Source organism: Chiloscyllium plagiosum, chromosome 24 (genome assembly GCF_004010195.1).
Source record: "Chiloscyllium plagiosum isolate BGI_BamShark_2017 chromosome 24, ASM401019v2, whole genome shotgun sequence".
In the NCBI taxonomy this organism is placed as follows: domain Eukaryota; kingdom Metazoa; phylum Chordata; class Chondrichthyes; order Orectolobiformes; family Hemiscylliidae; genus Chiloscyllium; species Chiloscyllium plagiosum.
In genome coordinates, this window is record NC_057733.1 from 28,500,497 (window position 1) to 28,515,976 (window position 15,480).

Here is a 15,480-nt window from a genome sequence, read left to right on the forward strand (position 1 = left end):
TTGGAGTTTGGCAGGAGCGGGGGGGGGGGGGGGGGGGGGCGGTGGTGAGAGTGGTGGTAAGGACCATCTCCCTGTACCCCTCTTTCTGGGGAGGAGTGTCCAGTTTGTTACTGGAGCAGATGTGGAGATGTTTGCACCAGTAGGAGACACGGCCTCAAGTGCACAATCTCTGAAGGGCTGATCCATTAGCACTGATGTTGTTTTCAGTCAGGGTGAAACCTTTTGGCTTCTGCAGCTTTCTATGGCCAAGTCATGGACTTTATTTGAAACAACCAGTTCTTTGACAGTATGGTGAATGGGATTGAGAAAAAAGCCATGAACAAATGGTAGAGCAGGTTTGATGGACTGAAAAGAGCAGAATTAGGCCAGTGTCCCAAGGTCATGAATGGCCTGCTTTGGCAGGTCCAAGAGCAGAATTGAGGGCTTCTGAGCTGCCTTAACTTCAGCATTTGCATCTAGGGCAGAAGGTTTTTATTCACCCATATTTAAATGTAATGGGACAACTGACCACACAATCACCTTTTTTAAAAAAATCCATGCTTCTGTTGAGCAGTGTGATTTTGTAATTCAACCTTTGTTTCAATGTAGTGAAACATGCAAGGAAAATGGATACTCTGCCACATGGGAATAGTCAACTGAGATTTTTTGGTCTCAGAAAAATGTCTAGAAAGGAATTATTATTGGAATTTGGAACCTTAGTAGCTGACCTGGCTACCCATGGATTAGAGTGCAGAGATTGAGACTGAAATAGTTGATATGTTCTCGATGGAATGTTGGGACTAATTTACACAGCCAGATGAAAACAAAACACACTGTTGACCTAAATCAGCTGTTGGTCTAAAAATATGCTCAGCTACAGGATGGGCCAAACTTGTTTCTTTGGGTTTTGAGACACTGTTTTGGGTGAGCTCAGGCTTGTGAAGGATGCAGGTTATGTTGGTCAGCAGACTTGTTTTGGATAATTCACTAGGGGTGGGGAGGAGAAACTGCTTTTTTTGGTCCTGGGTGTTCTTGCAGAACCTTGTTTGAATGTTAGAATATTTAACGTAAACCAGCTGAGTTGTGTGTGTCTTCCTTCAGGCTAAGGTCATTTGTTGGCAGCTGGCTTATGTTGAGCTGACTCTTGTTTGCTGTATGTGCCCTGTTTGCTGCTATGTCCCTTTTGTGTGTAAGTCTGGTTCAAACTACAGGTTCCTGCATTTAAGCATAAATTGTGGTTCCTAATGTGCGGCTGTTTTTGTTTTTGAAGCCGCTGTGGCATTTGAAGAATGTGGAGTCTCTCCAAAGTCAACCGGAATAGAATGCCAGAATGAAAGCTTGTTTAGAAACATTTTAACTTTCAAGGTAGTATTTGGAAAATCCCTGCAGTGGGTTTGCAACACTGGGCAGAGTGATAGACTCCTTGAGCTGGGTCTTGCTGGCAAAATGTGACAAGGGGTGCAGCAACATTTTATGACTAACAGTGGTCTGCTTGCCTAAATCCTGCCCCCAGCCTGCATTTGTTCTTAAAAACCTCCAACATCATTCCTCTAGCTACCTGGAAGCCTCTCTCCGAGGTTGTACCAGACTGAAGCTATTCTGGGCTTAGAACTAAATGAGCCTCTGTCAAACCAACCAGGACCCCTATCCTCACAGACAACTTGAACATGCCCTGGACAATCAGTCCACAAGGAATGTCCATCCAGTTCCAAACACGGTAGTGGTTGTGCCCATCTCTGCTGCATCAAGAAAGTTGCACTGTGCGCTCAGGAACACCAACCTCTCGTTGAGATCGAGTAACCTGGAAAGAACTGGAGGGCAGAAGAGAATTTCCAGGTCAGTCCTTGGGGAAAAATAAAGGACCATTGGTCATTCTTGCTGATGAAAAAACAATTGACTTTTTTCCAGAGTTTAAAGCAGCTAGAAATGAACTTGTGGTTTAACTGGCATGTTTTTTTCAAGCTTTATAATCTGAACCAAAACTTGAATTTGTGCAATAGCTAATTCAAAGTGAATTGTCAACATGATGAAATAAAGCTGGAATAAGTAGTCTGGCTACCATGTTATAGGGTCATGGTGCAGCAGCATCCTCCATGTCTGGGCTACAGTATGGAATCTTATTTCAAAGAGTTTGTTTTTTTAATACAGCAAGTGATGACAGACTAGACTGATTGCTACTTTTGAGGGGCTTATTTGGAGTATACATTGAGTAGACTAGGGTTACATTGCTTTTTCAAAAGAAAGGTGGTCTGATTAAACATCAGTTTCTTGTGGACATAGACTAGATGCTGGGCTGATGCTCTCCTTGGCTGCAGAGTTGGAATTACCACTGTTCTGGAGTAATGAGTGCCAATTTAAAATTTGCTGTAAGGATATTTTAGGATTTTTGTATATTATGTATATTTGAATATCAGGGGAGGTGGTGCGCAGTGGAAATTGTGAAAAATGTGGCATTGAATATTTTAACGGTCTAATTTTCAGAGTCTGAACTTGGCTTGAAGTTTGTTCCTGAAATGTTCCCAAAGGTCCCTTTTTATTGTAATACTTCCACTATACTACAATGGAAATGAACTTTTTGTACTCGTCAATGTTTTGAGTTGCTTTTCTATACATGTATTTTAATTGACTGACTTTGTCTACATTTGTATAACTCTTGAACCAAATTTCTAGCACCTGGTGTGCCCTCAGGATGAGAACATTTGAAACTTTGGCAAGCATAAGTAAACCAGAGCAGTTGAGTGGAAAATTTGCACAAATCATTGTAAGACTTGGCCTAAACTTGAGACTGGATTTGCAAATGTGTTTGGGGTAACCTATATCTAAAATCTGTTAAGACTTGAAGGTATGCAGTAAATGAAGTCTCCAATCCAAAATATTACACAGGTCCTTTTGTCCTTCAGGCAACATTTTAGTTTGAATCATTTTTCACTAAGCTTAAACCACGCTGCTGAACAGGAATTCATTTACGTTTTCAAACTTAAATGGCTGTCTGATCTCTGATCTTCTAAAAATCATTTTAGATGGTTGTATTCTATTCTGTTGGAGTAGATGTTCATTTTGTTCTGATTAGTGCCTGCTGCTACTTGTCGGCTCAATTTTGACCAAATAGCAAGTCGTTTTCAATACTACATTTGTTCCTATTTTGGCATAAGTTATCAATGGTGTTTTCTTGACCGTTGCATTAATGAAATCATTTTTGAGTCTGTTTAGTAGCTGATGTTTTAACTTTTTTAAAAATATTTCTCTTCCCTTCAGGAAGAAGATGTAGATGTTGACAGTACTAAAAAATCCCCTTCTGAAAGTGCTGGTAAGTTATCACAATAAAACACTACTTTTTTTTGTTGTTGTTGTGCTTTAGTGAGTGAAGGGAACAATCCAGGCGTGTAATGGCAGTGCAGAGTTTAGGGCTGTGTTCTTTTGTTTTTTTTTGAGCACGTTGTCAGTAAAGAGTTGAGCTGGAAAAAACATAACCAGTCAGGCAGCATCCGAGAAAGGCAGTTGACATTTCCATTCAGAGCTTTAATCAGTCCTGATTTTGAAAGGTTCCGACCGACCTCCCCTCCCTCCACCCTCTTTCCTCCCCGGGTCTGACATGCTGTCCTTTTTCCAGTTCAACACTAAAACCACACTAACCCTCCAGCATCTGCAGTTCTCTATCTCTTAATTATACAAATTCGGGTAGATGGAACCACAAAAGTTAATGTTTTTAAAAGGGTTCCTATCTGAATACACACACATTGCAAATTGGCATTGCTAACAACACAAGTAGTTGTAAGTAGTTACAAGTATAATTGCAGTTATGGTATGGCTATGGGGTGGCCAAGGTTGGAAATGGAATATCGAAGGATATTCTGTCTTTGGGAAAAAGAGACAAAATTGAAAAGGAAGTAGGGCAGCTGCCTTAGTGAAAAGATGTGATTTTTAGTGTAGGAAATCTAGCCTATGCACTCTCTCTCGTTCTGGATTTCCCCAAACCAGGGAAGAAACTCTTTTTTTTTTTTTTTTTTTGGTCTATTTATCCTCTCCATGCCCATCATGATTTTATAAACCTCTAAGGACACCCCTCAGTCTCTGCTCCAGGGAAAACAACTCCAACCTATTCAACCCCTCCCTATAGGTCAAATCCTCCAACACTGGCGACATCCTTGTAAATGTTTTCTGAGCCCTTTCAAGTTTCACAACACCTTTCTGATAGTGTCTGACTCCTTTCAATCCTGTCTTTCAAAATGTCTGTTCACTGAACTGTTCCCCTTGTTTCTGATGCATGCTTATTTGAGTCTTGCTTTGCCCTTCTACCACTAAAAAGCAGCTAGCTAGTTCGGAATGGCTAAAACACCCTTGATTCACTTCAAGGTGCTTTCTAAATATTGGTATTTGCTTCTGCATTCAACATTTTTTTTTAGAGCAATTGAATCATCTCCAGTATGTGGTTTTTCTCCTCCAGAAAAATGAGTGAACTATACAAATCCCAGAACTCATCAGGCAGTTTTGGAAGGTGGAAGTGCTAGTTAAGATTAAACTGTTTATGCAGCAAGATGTTACAAGGAGTTTTGCATGGCTAGTCAAAATTTGGAGGTGATCACCTAATAAGATCAAGATAGGTAACCTGGCATGGTGAAAGAGGGTTAAAGAAAGTCCAGATGTTGACTTAACGACAATTAAAGATGAGGCCCCAAATACCTGTTCAAGGGCATGGCTGACAGGAAACAAGAGTTGTGTACCTGAGCACATTGCATAAGTCGTTGTGCTCTAACTTGCATTTCTGTTAATGGGAATTTGCTAATTTGTTTTACAAATTGGGACTTTTTTCTATAGTGTGAAGTTTTAAAGCTTGTGATTCTGGTTGCATTAGTTTAAATGGTGTTGTTGTGATTTTTTTTTTTCTTTACACAGGATTGCATGGGAATGGAACGACTGTTAGAGCAGAACTGACTGTATAGGCAGAATTCATTTGGCTTCCCTCTAAACTAATGTTTCAGTGCATGGGTGAAGGTTTGTTACAATTGAAGCTGGAGTTATCAAATGAGACATCTTGACTGTATGGGGTCTGAAACTGAGCTGGGGCAGACTGTGGTTTTCCTACCCAGAAGTTGGAAATGTACTTGGTGGGTAGCAGCTGCAGACTATGCCAGCTTCAAACACTCTAGAGCACAATTGTCTACTCTTCAGTACTATATCTGACATGTATCATGATGACCTTCAATGAAGGGCTGATGAGAGCATTTCAGACTGTGTATACATTAGTAAGACCTATCAAGCAAGGGGCAGCATGTAGATAGCATGCTGCCCCTTGGGATACTCCAGAAGTCATTTGGGTAACTGAAATGCTGTTAGAATGGATGGGTCAGAATGGTCAAGGGCAAACCAACAGAGGTCAGTGGTGGGTAATGGCATAGTCAGGAGATAGATGTGATTCATTTGTGATAGTGAAATTGAAGGCTTTTCTAGAGATGGTGTATATTTGTCACTGTATCTAGTTTAATGGCAAGGAGTCACTTTTTTATTTTGAAGGTCTGTCAACTGCTTTCAAGGAATACGTACTGCTCCAATGATACCATGTTTGCCCTCCAGATTAGTTGCATTGGATGTTGTCTAAACAAATCCTTAAACTGTTCCTTGCCAAATTTGGTGTTTAGCTTGAAAACCGCCTTTATTTTAGAGTAGCTGAGCAGATTTTTTCTTATGAAAGAAACTACGTTGATCTATTACTTTTTGCTTTTTCATCCCTCATCTGCTCTTAAACCTATCACAGAATATTAGATTAGATCACATATTAGTATGCAAACAGGCCCTTTGGCCCAACAAGTCCACACCGACCCGCCGAAGCGCAACCCACCCATACCCCTACATTTACCCCTTACCTAACACTATATGGGCAATTCAGCATGGCCAATTCACCTGACCTGCACATCTTTGGACTGTGGGAGGAAACCGGAGCACCCGGAGGAAACCCACGCAGACACGGGGAGAACGTGCAAACTCCACACAGTCAGTCGCCTGAGGCGGGAATTGAACCCGGGTCTCTGGAGCTGTGAGGCAGTTGATGTGAATTTATACTGACAATCGGGAGGTCAGTTAGAATTTGAAGTTGCACATTGATTTCAGTAATTTATCCTTTTTCTCATTCAATCTTATTTCTAATCTCAACTTTTGGCAGTCTCCAGTCTTCAACATTTTAAGTAACTGGATTGGTCCCCTGGGTGGCTGGCTGTAAAAATTGCCTTGTCTGCAATGCCTCTTTCATTATTTCCTAACAGATGATGAAGTAACGATACCTGTACAATTAAATTGTTTTGTCATGTGTCCAGTACTTTGTAATTATTATATTACTGCCCTTTTGATATTTGAACTTTTTTGATTGGAAATGCAAAACAAGTTTCAAAATTGAGAACAAATTGCCCTGTTTGAAATCGGTCAATAGAATTTTACCCAATGCAAAATTACTCTTCTGATTTTGAAGAGGGGTCTTCTGCCTCAAGAGAACTTCATTTTTTTTTCAATGCTCTATTGCAAATTTATTTTGCACCTCCATCCAGACCAGGGCAATATTCAACTAGTGGCAAGTTGTTGGCTTTATCTGGTTATTTTCACTTTCTATCATGTTTTGATTTTCAATAGATCGTGAAAAACCTGTTAGGTTTAAAGCAACAATAGGGATATGAATCTATTCCCAATTTTGTCAAAATGATTTACCAGATGCCTATTTTAACTCCGTTTGACTGGTTGAATTCATAGCTTTCCCAGAATAGATACATTTTTTAACCTGTATCACTATACCAATTTTCTGCAACTAGATTTCAGTATGCTGTATTAACTAGTTGGTGTATTCAACAGTCTTCCAGTAAATTATACACGAAAACCATGTATACTTTTATGATACTTTTGTATAGTTAAATGAAATTTTGGAATTTGTCAGGATCTTTACACATCATGAATGTATGAAACTGAGAATCTTATGTAGAACACAATGCTTGGCTTGACTGTTCAACACCACTTGTCCAGTTTCTGTTGTGTAGACTTGCAAGTCTATACAGATGCATTGGTATACTGTTACCTCTTAACTTTTTAATATCATCTGACTCTTGAAATTTTGTGCTTATCAAATTGATGCTATTGCCTCTTCACCCATGGTCTGCAAAATAATTCTAATCCTTGTTCTCTCTCTTTCGTCTTTGTCATTGGATTGGCTTATAATTGCTTAGTTGTTTTTCAGATAGGGATGCAGAATTTGCCGTCTTCCAGGCCTCTGACGTAACTCTGTATCCAAGGAAGATTACGAAATTGTCATGAGGTTTTGTCTCCACTTGATTTCCCTTTGATCTGGGATGCATCCCATCAGGACTGTCATGTTTTTGGATGGTGCTTATGTATTTAAAACAACCTTCCCAATTTTTTTTTCCTTCTTGCTCCATTGTTCACTCTCCTCCACTCCACTGTTGTCATCCTCTATTGTTTGGATGTATACCAAGTAACCTTCTTAGTTTTAACTTTTTTTATGGCCCTCCATGGATTCAAAGTTCCTTTCTTCTGTTTTTTAAACTATCATTTGTTTTAATGTTGAACACTTTTTTTTTGTCTTTTGACCTATTGCCCTCCAGTCTTATTGCCTTTGCCCTAATATTCTCTGATCCCCAGTGCGCACTCAAATGAGAGCTGTGCAGAATAAAGTAAACTTAATGGTACTGGGTTCTTTGTCTTTTGTCCATGTGTTTTGTGCTTTCCTTGTACCTGAAACATCTGCGCCTTGAAGCCCATTTTCTTGGCCAGACATTGTTTCCTGCCTATTAGCTTCCTTCTATAATGACTAAATTTGACTCTTGGGCAATTGTGATTTTGCCATTGTTTTAACTTGTGTTTTCACTGAAAACAGGCCTGCTTGACCCACTGAACAATCAGTTTCCCAGTCTATATTAACTTAATTAGTTCTGCACTCATTGACCGTACTCCTGTTTGTTCAATTTTTTTCTACTGGTCCACTTTTTTGTGTAGTTATTGGAAAAGCAAGCATGATTACATGAGTAATCATACCTATTTTACAGAGTAAAACATTTGCTTTCCCTGTAGTTTCTGAATTTCAATGTACTATTGAAGCTATATTTTGGCATGAATTCTTGCAAATGCCTATTTGGGGGAGGGGAAAGCTGGATAAAATCTGTGGTTGTAAATAAGATGTACAATATTAGTTGTACCACCCAGATGTGAAATTCACCAAGTTGGAGTTTGAGCGGTGTGTATTGCTTATAATAGTACACTGCTGGAAATGTGTTGCTGGAAAAGCGCAGCAGGTCAGGCAGCATCCAGGGAACAGGAGAATCGACGTTTCGGGCATAAGCCCTTCTTCGGGCTTATGCCCGAAATGTCGATTCTCCTGTTCCCTGGATGCTGCCTGACCTGCTGCGCTTTTACAGCAACACATTTCCAGCTCTGATCTCCAGCATCTGCAGACCTCACTTTCTCCTATAATAGTACACTGTCCATCATGGAGATGTACAGCATGGGGGCTGTTCCTGATTTTGTAATTGCGATGTGAGAAGGTATTCTTGCATTGAGTCAAATACATCTGTGACCGAAACCATTGAGTATTTTGGCTCCTGTTTGTTCTGAGAGCTTGGGCAATGAGTTTCAACAGGCTATCCTGGCTATCATTTTAAATAGAGAAATGACCCATTTGCTGTTTTTGAACAAGCATTTGTGTGCACTTGTCAGTAAAAGCAGCTGGGGCATGGGATTCTTTCTTGTCTTCCATGTTCACTTGATGTTTTGGGCAGAGATGAATTGCAGCATCCTTTTACTTTTCAAAAGGTGTTTAGCATGCTTGGTGTTGGGAAGTCATGTTGAGGATCTATAGGATATTGGTGAGGCCTCTTCTGGAATGCTGTGTCGAGTTCTGGTTGCCCTGTTGTAGGAAGGATGCTATTAAACTAGAGAGGGTTCAAAAGTTTTACCAGATGATGTTGGGAATGGCCAGTTAGAGGGATGGATGTTTTTCATAAGTGTAGGAGGTCATGGGGTTACAATTTGAGGTTTAGAAAGTCATGATTGACATGGATAAGGTGTGATTCTGTAGGGTGTGGGATTTGCAGATGAGAGGGGCATATTTTCAAGGTGAGATTTTTTTTTTTTAAAAAACTAATGTTTTAGTAGTTTGTTCACATGTGGAATCAACTTCCTGAGGAAGTGGTGGATGTGAGTACAAATAGTGTTTAAAAGACATTTTGGATAGATACATGAATGAGGTTGTGGAGTGGGGGGGAGGGGAGAGAGGAGGAGGAGGAGGAGGAGGAAGAAGAGAAAGGAAAGAGATTATAGGCCATGAGTAGACCAGTGGGATAGGTTTAGTTGGGGATTATGTTCAGTGTGGAATGGTTGGACTGAAGGGCCTGTTACATGCTGAATCGCTCTGATTGAGCGAAAGTCAAAATTGCTATTTGTTTTTTTTTTGGGAGGTGCAAGTGTCTTGCCCTCTTGAATCCAGCTTATGTATCTGAGACATTAGGAATCCTCCTTTCCTGGCATCATTCTGTCACACAACAACAGACGCCAGCTAAGAGAAACATCCATTTAACTGACCACTTCAGAGGGTGCATCTGAATTAGCAACTGTCTGCTGTCAGCTACTGACTCCTGGTTGCATGCTTGTCGCAGTCCAAACATCAGGTGAGGCAGATTTTTTACTATTTTCCTGGTCATCTGGCTCTGGCTACTTCACCAGAAAATTCTTGATTGATTTTACATTCTGCAGACAGGCTGAGGCCGATGAAGCTAGTTCATTGAATGTTAACCACTTGAGTTATCTTGGCTTTCTGAGGACTCTACCATTTTTAATGTAGCTGCATAGATGTTTAAAATCCTGTAGGTTACCATTTTAATGTTTTCATGCACTTCCTTGAGTTGGTCCAAAGTATTAGTTTGTGTGCCTACAATAGGAGACCAGAACCCAAGGTAACAATTTATTACCTACTTTGCTATTGGTGTTTTATTTTCCAATCAGGATGGAGATAGAATAGCTTGAGTGATTTATTTTAAATTTTAGTTTTAACAGAATGGACTGCCTAAACTGTAACATGTCCTTTTTTTGACTAAATTTGTGGGCAACAGCCAGCATCCGTGTACAGAATTGTGATCAAGATATTGTTGTCTTGTCTTTCACTTGTTGATTTGTAATATGAGTAACTGGTTTCCATTTGCAGGGAAAATAACTTTGTGTGGAAGATCCTGAACTCTGGGGACTGAGCAAAATATTTTAAAAAGCAGTATTGTTCATTCTAAAACTGTCTGTAATGAAGTTCTTGATTTAATTTACTGCGCAATACGTGGTGTAGTGGCAGAATTGAGCTCAAAGCTTTGGCAGAGATTTCCAGAATCCTCAAGCATCCTGTTCTTTGGAAGTCTTACTGAACTGTGACAACAGATTAGATTCCCTACAGTATGGAAACAGGCCCTTCTGTCCACATTGACCCTCTGAAGAGCAACCCACCCAGACCCTCTTCCCCCACCCCACATTCACCCCTGACTAATGCACCAAACGTTGGGCAATTTAGCATGGCCAATTCACCTAACCTGCATATTTTTTTGGATTATGGGAGGAAACCAGAGCATCTGGAGAAAATCCACACAAACACTGGGAGAACTGGCAACAGTGTGGAGTTTGCACAAAACGGGAATCTAACCTGGGTTCCTGGTGCTAAGGCAGTAGTGCTAACCACTCAGCCACCATGCCGCCCAGATAAATGAATATATCTGAAATAGTGTGCTTTCCGCATTGGTACATCGACTGTGGGTGCAGTCTTACTTATATGCCAGCCATACGTGGTGTAGGAGGAATCTTGATCCATGATTTAAATTGAATGTCCTAAATGATATCCATGAAAAATCAGCAAGTTGAGCAAGTGATTTTGCTCTCCAGTACACCAGAACTGTTAACTGAATCAAAAGACTTTGCATCTACCATTAATTTGACCAAGCAGATAATGATGAATAACATGAAAATAATTAAGGATTGTAAATTTGATCAAAATGCTTGATAAAAGTTTTGATTTGCTTAAATGTCAATTCACAATGATAAAAATTGTCTCTATTCTCCAATGATTTTTTTGTCTTCCCCATCCTATTGTTTCATTTCCACTTTCCATACTGGCTATCTTGTGTACTTACTAGTTCCCTTTTTAAGATGCTAATAAAAATGCAATACAAAATGAAATTGGCAAAATGTTCTTTGGCTTTTGGTCTGAATTCTTACTTTGAAGGTAAAATCTCAGTCCAGCTCTTGAAATATTTTTGAAATTTGCACTGTCACTTAACAGTTATGGTGAGCATGTGTTCTGTAAAGTCTAATTGTGTATGACAGATTATTTTGCATTCTCTGCCCTAGACAACATAAACTAGCTAGGAGTGAATGAGACTTTGTTTGAGTTTGAATAAAGTAATGAAGAATTTCCTCCTCCAGATAACATATTTGTCATATTTTTTGACTGTATGTGTGACCACAGCTTTTAAAAGAATAAGCTGTGAAAGCTTTTTGCAACAGGGATCACTTGCTCCTCAAATCATCTGTCCCAACACCATTTCTATCTTGGAGTCCCATGCATAATATCACCACCTGTTCCTTGGAATCTTTTGCTCATTCTTAGGGTATGCATGCCACCTTTGTTTTATTTATTAACTTTCTGCCTGTAATGGCCTTCCAATCACACTACTTTTACATAATTTTGATTTATAATGCTATCAGCCTCTTGACTTTAGAGGGAAACAAAGGAGCATTGCAGGCAGTGGGGTGAAATTGGTCAGATTTACAGAAGGATTAACCTTGGTACAAATTAACTTCAAATCTTGGGGGTGTCATAACATGCAGGTAGAGATGATGCTTTCAAGTGTCTAGCCACACCTGTTGTTATAGGGACAAAACTTACAGAAATATACGATGTCGCCCCTTGTGTTCCTCCATTCATTTGAGATTATAGCTGATCTATGACCTAATTCAGCTTTTTTCCCCTGCCCTTCTTTCCACTAAAGTCTGTCAGCCACTGATTTTTAATGTGTTTTTCAACTGCAGTTTGAAATTATCACCACCTTGTGAAGGAAGTTAGGAAATACTTCTATGAATCATTGTCTTCAGAGATCCCCAACCAATCAAAATTAAGTAGACGACAAAAATCTGCTGCCCTCAAATCTCCAAATGCCAAGGAATGCTCCTCTAACAGATGTGGAAGCAAGCCATTTGGCCCATCAAGTCTGCTCCAACCCTCAGCTTCCTGTTCAACCCAGTCCCCAACTCTACTCCTGTAACCCTGCACCTACCACGGTGAATCCATCTAGTTTGGACACTACGGACAATTTAGCATGGCCAGTGCACCTAACCTGCACATCTTTTGGACATGAGCGGAAACCAGAGCACCTGGTAGGAACCTGGGCAGACATGCAAACTCCACACATGGTTGCCCAAGGCTAGAATTGAGCTGAGGTCCCTGGTGATGAGAGGTAGCAGTGCTAAGCACTGAACCATGCCACCTCTTGGTAAACTTCCATAAAGCTTATACGTGGGCTTTTTTTTTTTTGATTTTTGCAGCACACTTCAGGCCAACCAACACTAACATGGAACCCAGAGCTACACTCAGCAGTTCTGGGCTCCATGTTGCAATGTTTGACGCACTCTTGGCACAATTTTATTTTCTTTTAAGCTTAGAAATACAATGAAGTATTTAACATGTTGTAATTAGTACTCTAAATGATTAAGCACCCTGTAGAATTTGAAACTCTTGGCTATAATGTTACTGCAATTGAGTTATTTCATGTTTGAAACCAAGCATCAAACAAAATGCAGTGAACAACATTATGGAACTATGAAAAATGTTTGCTAAATTGAGAATTCTGTGGCCATGAGCCCCACGTTTCTGTTCAAACTATGATTGATAGTGAATAGCTTGGGCTAAGCACAAGACAATTGGGTTACTGCTCCAGATGGGTTTTGCCTTGCATCATCTAATCCTAGTGAAGTGCATCATCTATTGGAAGGTTTCCAGATCATGACACCAAGCTTTCTAGTTGTGAGCAGTCAGCGATTCCTGCTCCCTTTTTATAAATTAAGGCCCATGTCACTGCTGATCTCTTGGTGATTGGCTTCAGTTCAACAGGAAATGAGATTTGATTGTTAATTGCTTTTGTTTGGTTTTCTAATAATGGACTGTTTGATGTAACTTGTACAGAGAAATCAGTACTGCAGAGCCTTCAAAATAAAACTCGCATGTGCACTGTAGACCACTTAGTTCACCCACCACCACCACCATTCAGGAAAATCAGATTTGGACTCTGCTTCTGCTCCTGCCAACATTCCACAATGCGTCTTTATTTTAAAACGTCCAGTTTCTTGCATAACTTAACTTTATATCCTGCATTGTATTTTATCTTGCTTGTCCCTTCTCCAATTTTAACATGGAATATCTGTCACAGTGGAACATTTTTGGCCCTTGTTGCATGTGCACAAGGAGTTGGCCAGTCAGCCACTTGAGACTGCCCTGACGTTTTGGGATCATTAGATGAGGTTTCAAATTAACAATACATGTTCCCACCTACCTTGAAACCTTCAACTTTAGCTTAACAAAAGTATATTCATCTTGGCCTTCAAATTTGCAGTCACTCTGCTTTTAAGTGAATTTCATTTGTTCTAACTGGGTGACTTTCAAATGTAGCTCTAGATTTGCTCACCAAATGGTGTCCACATCTATCCTGTGATCTTTAAATGTAGTAAGTCCCAGTTGCCTTAACTTTGAGAATTTTCCTTTGTCTTGATCTGGATGGGTGTTAGAAACTGCTGGTTGGAGGTGACAACCAGCACTTTAGTTTTTGTCCATAAAGCTATTACAGTTGACCAGTTCAAAGTAGTGAAGCACTAACTTTTGCATGAATATGCTCCAACTTCTCCCCATTACAGTGGAGAGACTCAATCAAATGGTACATCAAATATTAATCAATAATGGTGTGGTTCTGCTGGATAGGTTGACTTGAGTGGATCTAGGTTTAGCTTTCTGGTTCTCCTGCCTTCAGCATTGAGGTGGTTTAAAATGTAGACTTCATTTTTCTGTCCTATTGGTGTTGCCTGGAACTCTAAAATCTCTGCAATCCACAGACCAACACTTAAATTTGCAGGATGGATGATGGGATGGAAGCCTCCAGAGCTTGCTATTTAATGCATGTACTAAACAGCTAACTGGCAAACATTAACTTTGGTGTTAATGAGGGGGAGAAGAGCAAGCAATCTTTCTTTATTTTCAATGCATTGTTTTAATTTACTGCATGAATCCTAAACCAGATTTGTAGGAGGAAATAGTGGAGCAAAGTTCCTGAGAGAGCACTAGTATATGATGCTTCAGAGTAAAGGTAACTGCCTCCCCTTTTAAGTGTTTGCAGTTCATGACTTGTCTTTGGTTCTGTGCTTACTGACTACACACAACCATTATCAAGTGTGAGATTGTAATTAATTATGTAAACTGTGTTGGTAAACTTCAAGATGTCTACTGCAAAGTCTAACATAAGACAACATCAGGCCAAATACTGATGGTGGTGTTTCATGTAGAAACGACAGCTGCTTTTTTTACACACCAAGCATTTGTGATGTTATGATCCCAACTGGTACTAGACAGACCCCAGATTGAAACCTGATTGAGTAGACAACAGATGTGTTTAATGTTGTGGTCAAACACACAGGCATTCGCATGAGGCTGCAGATTTTCCTTAAACAAGTTTACACCAGAAATAAAAACAAACAAGCCATATAAATATAGTTATCCTGAAATGCAGTAAAACCTGTCACCCCCATTCCAACACTTAGACACTGAAATTCAAAAGACCTTTTTTTTCTTTCCTGAGTTTCTATTTGACTGACTCAGTTTCTTTGCCATGGACAGTGGAGATGATGGAATTGAAGTTTGTGAATTTGCTGTAATAATGGAGCTGAAAAATTTGTGCTCTAATTTTGACTTCTATTCCACTCCTGGTTTTGGAAGCTCCTATAAAAACTAAATGTTTCTGCAGTAATTCTTCCTTGGAAGACTACTTAAGACAGAAAATAAATTTGCATTCTGGACTGTACTGTGGTTTTTTGAACTGAATTAAAATTGAGATTGTTAGCGTTTTTTTCGAAAAAAGGTTTTTTAAAAAAAAAGGTAAACCTTGTTTACCCTGCCTGTTATAAACCTACCATAAAAAATCTTTGCAGACCCTCTGACCTCAAACAGCATTTATCAAAGAGCAATCGGGTCCCGGATCTTCCCGTGGCTTGCCACTTCAACGCAATCCTGCTCCCATGCCCACATGTCTATCCTTGGCCTGCTGCAATGTGCCAGTGAAGCTCAACACAAACTGGAGAAACAGCGTCTCATTTTCCAACTAGGCATGTTACAGCCTGCCGGTCTCAACATTAAATTCAACAACTTCAGATGATTATCCCATCTCGACCCCTCTGTTTCATTCTGCTCCGTAATTTTATTTCATTTACTTTTTTTTTTTT

At 39.8% G+C, this 15,480-nt stretch overlaps 1 protein-coding gene across 5 annotated transcripts in view; it reads left to right on the forward strand.

Annotated features, from left to right (window-relative positions):
- LOC122562122 (matrix-remodeling-associated protein 7-like) overlaps window positions 1-15,480 on the forward strand; it is a 138,490-nt gene that overhangs the window by 89,038 nt on the left and 33,972 nt on the right. For all 5 annotated transcript variants that reach the window (XR_006315227.1, XM_043714667.1, XM_043714669.1 and 2 more), the window contains exon 2: window positions 3,235-3,286. Coding sequence is in view for 4 of the 5 variants with exons in the window: in XM_043714667.1 (XP_043570602.1) it covers window positions 3,235-3,286 (52 nt within the window). In the remaining variant the exon portion in view is untranslated. The remainder of the gene's footprint in view (window positions 1-3,234; window positions 3,287-15,480) is intronic.